General features: G+C 38.0%; 1 protein-coding gene across 2 annotated transcripts; it reads left to right on the forward strand.

The window, feature by feature from the left end:
* The first annotated feature begins 2602 nt into the window (after positions 1–2602).
* Positions 2603–6403, forward strand: LOC109626167 (lysosomal membrane ascorbate-dependent ferrireductase CYB561A3-like). 2 transcript variants are annotated; one of them, XM_069513780.1, is made up of 6 exons: positions 2603–2743; positions 3193–3387; positions 4396–4604; positions 4691–4845; positions 5866–6022; positions 6209–6403. In XM_069513780.1, exons 2-6 carry the CDS (start codon positions 3201–3203, stop codon positions 6239–6241), a joined length of 741 nt encoding a protein of 246 aa, XP_069369881.1. In that variant the 5' UTR covers positions 2603–2743; positions 3193–3200; the 3' UTR covers positions 6242–6403. The 2 variants fall into 2 exon arrangements, with proteins under 2 accessions (XP_069369881.1, XP_069369882.1); XM_069513781.1 differs by having other exon boundaries at positions 2614–2743; positions 3199–3387.
* The last annotated feature ends 600 nt before the right edge of the window (positions 6404–7003 follow it).

A 7003-nucleotide genomic window follows, 5' to 3' on the forward strand; every position in this document is an offset into this window, starting at 1 on the left:
TCCTGGACTTCAGATTTTCTGTTTCTGTTTTCTATGATGTTTTCTATTGTGTTCTGTGTTTGGTTGTTTGAGCTCAGAGTTCTTCGTTTTCTGCTCTACCTTTAAACTTCTTTGATTGTGTCTCTCTTGCTTTACTTCACCTTTGTCCTGTTTCCTGCCCTTGCACATGTCCTGGCGTGTTCATCCTGAGTATATAGTCTGTGTTCCTGTTTTGTCTGTGGCTTTTCCTCATGACTCAGTTGGATTTTTTATTCGCTCAACCCATGTTTCTGTTTGCCTGTCACTGGAGACCATAAGCCTGTTTTGTGTCACCTTCACCAGTTAAAACTTCTGCGTTTGGGTCCTCAGCAAAACTTGACAATATATCAAATTACATTAGAGCATAACCCAACTCTATAACACTATGCACACATTGAAAACATATTTCATAAAATGTATATACACAACATAATAAATATGCTGTAAATAGTACAATAAACATTGACAATTAAATTGTTTCAGTAATATCTACACATCTAGAATAGTTGCTTTAATTTCTTATTTCTAAGGACTCGGCAAAATGACCCATGGATGTGGTTTGCTCTTATCAAGCATCGACATACAGTTTATTTCCCTGTGCTGGCTTTGCTCAGATTTTTGCATATTACCAGACCTACACTCCTTAGATGAGAAAGAGAGTCACAGAGCGTTACCGTCACCTGATTAAGTTTGTTGCTCCTTCGCCGCATCACCAGGTGAGAATTTATCCAAAAGAAGAAGATATTTGCATGGCGAGTAACTGTAGTTTTATTATCTGATCATTGTTATAATGAATCGTGCATTTTGCTGTGTGGTGAGAAAAGAGTTGTGAATGAATGTATGTGCTTTGAAAGTTAAAAAAATAATAAGAAAAAGCAGACTGATTAACACGGGAAGATATAATACTGAAGTATAGCCAATGTCAGTTACGTTTATATACTTTATATACTGAAGTGGGTGGTGAGATGTATTAACTATATGTAAAACACATTTTTAAGCTTAATAATTTCTTTTCAAAAGTGTGTAAAAGTTATATTTGTATTAATTATAACATCTTTTTTGTCAAATGTTTGTTCAGTATGTGGATCAGAAGCAGGATGACATTCTCTTGAGGCTCATGTGCAACAAATGAATGCAAAAAAATCTAGAATAAAAAATCTAGATATGTTCTAAAGATATTTTTTTTAATATAACAAAATATATCTGTGCACATATTTGAATCCAGGTTATGCAGAGTATCACTGTTTATTTTTAGATTACAGCCTCCAGCAAGCCCTGCAGTCCTGACCGATCCCACCCATCACATCAGAGACTGCAAAATGGGAAATGTCCACACTGAATTGCAAATGAGCAACTACAGCAAAAGGAATATACGTGTTTTCATCACGGAAAAAGCTCTGGAGGTGAATGGCTTCATCTCCTCCGAGCCCGGAGGTGGTGATAAGATCTCGTCTCCACTTCCCCAGGACGAGAAGTTCAGCTTCAGGAAAGACATAGACTGCGTCCGCGTGCTGGCCTCTGAGACTCGGGATGTGCCCTGGGAGAGTCATCACTTTGTGTCCGTGTTTGTGGAGGAAGACGACGATGAGAACATTTGTTCCAGACACCTCATACTTAACATGGCTCTGAGTGCTCCAGTTACTGTGCTTCTATATGATGTGTAGCTGTTCATTAGTCACACACACACACACACACACACACACACACACACACGGAGGCCAATCATAAAGTGAAATATTGTCTGTAATAAGAGTTGATGGAATTGTCACTGCTGTTAACAGAGGAATAAAATTGCCACTCAGATCCACGCTCCTCCAGCCTTCATGTTTCGTCATTACAAAGTAAGATTAGACGTCTCCTCTCTCTCTCTCTCTCTCTCTCTCTCTCTCTCTCTCTCTCTCTCTCTCTCTCTCTCTCTCTCTCTCTCTCTCTCTCTCTCTCTCTCTCTCTCTTTGCATGACTGACCCTATGTGATCATCATCTGCTTCTGTTCACATGTCAGGGTAGTCGCTTCACTGTGGAAGCTTTATTCATTCTGGAGGTATGTGTGTTAAATTAGATGACATGGCAAGAGGTCTCACATGGTTGCTTAGAGAAACTTGCCATCACACCTTTGTGTCGTAAAGAAGTTCATACACAAAAAGAAATGCAAGCCATCCAGCAGCTTGCGGGTTAGCTGGAAAAGATGATACATAGAGCGTGTTTCTTTATGTTTGCTACACTTCTCATATTAATTAAAAAATGTTTACACTACTTTTCATGAAAATAGATTAGATGGAATGATCACTTATCCAACCTAAAGTCAAGGCATGAAATAAAGTAAAGTTTTATGTCTTATTTTGAATCACGTCATCCTCAGTGTGTTTTGTAACAATATGAAAAGTGCATGACACACCAACATGACTAAGTGAATTATGTTACAAAACCTTGTTTTGATGCACAGCAATGACTAATGATTAACACATGAATGCATTATTTCACCCAGCAGGATAATGCATAATTGCCTCCGTGTCCCATCCCTTAAAAGTAGTCTCCCCCCCTACACCCCCACTTTTACCACCAGACTTATTCAACCATCCGACACAATTTTCATGCCGGATGCTAAGCTCATTTGAGTTGACGTAACATAGAAAGCAGAACTGCTCGGTCACTGTCTGAGACAATCTTAAGGTGGTGAAGAGAAAGAAGTGGAAGGATTCACCTGAAGGAGAGAAGCAATCGTTAGGTGAGTAAAAATCCTCTGATATTTATTTTCTTTGAAATCAGATTTTTAAAAAATATTGTATTTGTTTTATAAGTTTTATCTGCTGCCACATTTTAAAACGTGTGTGTAAATTAAAAATGTGTGTGTGTGTGTGTGTGTGACACACTACTACAGTACCTTTATTTTTTCTAAATTAGCTTAAACTATATAAATACAAATATTCATGTAAAAGTATTTATGTAGTAAAATATGATCTTTGTTTCCCTTTGTTTGTTTGTCTGTTGTCCCTGTTATCATTTCACTTATATCACTTAATAATACTGCTGTAGTTTTATAAATACATGTAAACTTTGTATTATTACGTTTACATCAGGAACTTCTTTTACCTCTGGTATTTTAGCTCAGTTCAGAAGACAAACTATGTTCTGCTTATGATATAATACATATACTTACCCTCCCTCCTTTCAAAGCCACAGATATGAGGTCGTCTGTGTTTCTCTACGCCACCTACTCGCTGTGTGTGGGTTTGGGCCTGCTCTGTGTGCTGTTTGTGACCTACTGGAGCTCACACTGGAATGGGGGCTTCGCCTGGGATCATTCTGCCCTGCAGTTCAACTGGCACCCTGTGCTCATGGTGTTGGGGCTGGTGGTTGTGTACGGCAACGGTGAGATGTTGTGACTGAGTTACAGGTTCAGATACACTCTCGCTAAAATGAATAAGGATGTAGTTTGTGGTGCTGTTGTGGTGCATTATACAGACAGGTCTTTCTGTGATTTAGTCAATCTCCACTGATATAAATGGGGTTGAAGACGTGTAACCTCATTGTTCCTCTAGTAAAACACAAGCAGGCCCTTTAACAATGATTCTACCGAAATATCTCTGAAAGGAAAATTGGGGGTTTCCATTATTGGCGGAACATATGCCACTCGATAACAAAGTACCAGCCCTAAATTGGGGAACCCTCCAATTTTACACATGACTTGTCATTATCGTGTCACAAGGAGTGACACTCCGCAGCCTGTGGAAGACGTGGCTGTATGTGCTCTGTGGTTCTAAGAGGAGCTCTGCCAGTCTGAGAGGATAACCACGTTCACGTTGATGTGGTGATGTCTTTTTTTAAGAGATGTGGGCTTTTATGGGAGAGTCAAACAAAAGATGCTACTCTGTTGCATTATGGGATTTGTAGGAAGCAGTGTTTGTGGAGCTTGTCCCATATTAAGGATCAGCCTCTGCTGCATAGATGTTTTTACCATTTACACTGGAGGAATATTCCGGGGGAATTTAACTCATCAAATTTTACCTGTTATATTTCAGGACATTTTATCTGAACAATTTTAACTCTCTGGTTGAAAATGGGTACCAGCAATTGATCTGGGCTTCATTCAGTAATTTCTCATAGATGTTTTTTTGGATCAGGGTTTCAGGGTTTTGTTGTGATTTTAATTAGACGTCAGGATCCCTGGAAAGTCATTGAATGTGTCCATACAGACACTGAAACTCTTTGTTTGCACTGGATGAATGGGAAATAAAATCCAACTTCTTGATTTGATCCTTAAGAGAAAATCGCAATGATATGTAATTAATCATCTATTTGGATTAAAAGCAGAACAAAGCCAATTACCGCAGATATAATAAAAGCCCTGTCCCTTCATCCTTGTCTGTGTTTCTGCAGCTGCTGTTTTGTATCGTCTCCCGTTCACCTGGAAACAGAACAAACTCACCTGGAAGCTGGTGCACGCTGGACTGATGCTTCTTGCTTTGCTGCTGTCTGTGGTGGGCCTGTATACTGTGTTCGATAACCACACAACCATAAACATCCCCAACCTGTACTCTCTGCACAGCTGGGTGGGCATCTGTACTGTGGCATTGTTTGCACTTCAGGTGAGTTGACAAATATTTACACATTTTAGTCTGTGTCTGTGGGTTATTGAATCCCTCTTGTCATTTTACCTGATGCTGATGGAAAGTGGATCCTCGGCTTGGCTGGTTTCTTGTTTCCTTGTTCTCCACTGTGGTTCCGAGGATCCCTGAAACCTGTTCACGTCTGGCTGGGAAAAATGATCCTGATCCTCGGTCTGAGCTCCTGCATCAGCGGCATCAATGAGAAACTGCTGTTCACGCAGTAAGTTCACTGTCAGACATTTCATTGTATTTTTGCAGAAACTTACCGGCAACACTATTGCCAGGAGGTTACTGTAATTATTGGTTTACAGTACCTTTATTGTTATGAGGTTTTACAGTAAAACAACTTTACTTTAAATGTATATTACAGTATATCTGGTCTACTGTGATTGTGTTTCACAGTATATATCTATATATTTGCCGTCTAAATACCAAAATATATTTTAATATACACATTAATTTTACAAAATTTGTACTAGTCCAAGTATATTGCATAAAACTGTATTAATCACATTTATTGTCAACAGACATTACATTTTAAATCCATCAAGGTGTCCAAATAATCCAACTAGTGAAAACTCACTCCTTCTTTATTTAATTATAATAATAACTTTATTTATAGAGGACTTTCAAGACAAAGTACAAAGAGCTGCACAATATAAAATCCTTAAAATACAGAAGGAAGTACATAAGTGATTTTAATAGGAATGATAAAGATAAAGGACCAAAAATAGCCTGGTACATTAAATTCAGGAATATGATCTCCAAAAAAAGCTAATTTATAGTTTTATTCATTAGCTGAGATTTAAAAGAAGACATCGCCTCGGACAGCCTTATTTCCTCAGGCAATCCATTTCAGAGTGTTAAGGCTCTGATAGCAAATGCTCTGCTGCCCTAGTTTTCAGCCCAGATCCTCGAAGTGAAAGCAGACCCTTCCCAAAAGATTACAAGCCGCACACATGTAAGTAGGGGATCGACTAATCAGAGATAAAGCCCCTACAGAGCAGGCAGAGCCTTAAAACCAATCAATAAAAAAATCTGAAAATCAATTTTTAAACAAACTGCGAGCCAAAAACAAAAGAAACTGTTGTGAGGTGATCGTGGCCCTCGTGGCCTGACTATTGGATTTTTGTACAGAAAACTGTTTCAACTGGAAAACACATCATCTCACATATCATGAACAAAGTAATGCTCACGTAATAGAAATCATTCCCAGACTATATTTCTCCATCTGCCTCAGTAATGAAAGCAGTGCGGAGCCGTACAGCACGCTGCCCGTGGAAGCAAAGTTTGCAAATTTCCTCGGCATCCTCCTCGTGGCCTTTGGATTGGTCGTCTTTGGAATCTTATCCAAAAATAAATGGCAGAGACCAGAACCAGACGTGGAAAGTGTTCGAGTGAGTATGGGGAAGTGATGTAAAAGTGGTCATGATATTATTGTTAATCAGCACCACCTAAAGATAGAAAATAGAATTATTTTGGTTCAGATATAGATTCTTTTTCAATATGTTTGCAGTTTTCATGACTGGTTCATTTTTTTTTTTACGGATGGGATGATAATTGAAATGTCATTTGAATTGCAGCTTCTGCAAACTGACAACAACACGAGGATATGATGGAGGCACCTAAAGTGCCACCCAACCAATAGTACACAGGTTCTCATTCATTTGATGACTTGTCATGTTTGGTTGAAGTTGTTCAAAGATTTGTTGATGTGTGTGGTGAATAACCATTTTCTGTAATTCTAACTGAGTGTAAAATAAAATCTTAAAAGTTTGCAGGATTGTAGATGTTTTCTTATATTGTCTCTTCTTTAATACTGCCTCGTATACATCATGATGTTAATTTAACACTTTATGGTGTAATAAATATATTTTAAAAAATATATAACAATAAATCATGTTAAAATTTACTCTGGAGAGTTAATTTCATTTCTGTCACTGGCATCCAGAAGAGGACAATTACTTCATATAATTGATTAATTGGGTAGAAATGTACTTAATTAACAATGCATTAGTGTTTTGAAGTCTCAGTAAGGTCATTGTAGTTTGTCATAATTAATAATATCAGTCACATTTGTTGTCACACAAATAAACGAGTGCTATTGTTTGTTTTACACTAGTGTAATACAGACATGGACCATTAGATATCAGTGTAGTGCAACATCTAAAATCAGATGGGGTGAGTGGGGTGTGCAGATTGAATAAACAAGAGTAACAAATGAAATTCCAACAATAATGAGGGTCACTACGAAATATACTAAGAACACTTTGATTTACTAGACCATTATGATCATACCTTTGCTTCACCTGCTCTTTTTATAGTGTGATGAGTTGACATGTTCTCATCAACTCAACTCAACAAATACGGAGTCACCA

This window comes from Paralichthys olivaceus, chromosome 18 (assembly GCF_024713975.1).
Source record: "Paralichthys olivaceus isolate ysfri-2021 chromosome 18, ASM2471397v2, whole genome shotgun sequence".
Classification (NCBI taxonomy): Eukaryota; Metazoa; Chordata; class Actinopteri; order Pleuronectiformes; family Paralichthyidae; genus Paralichthys; species Paralichthys olivaceus.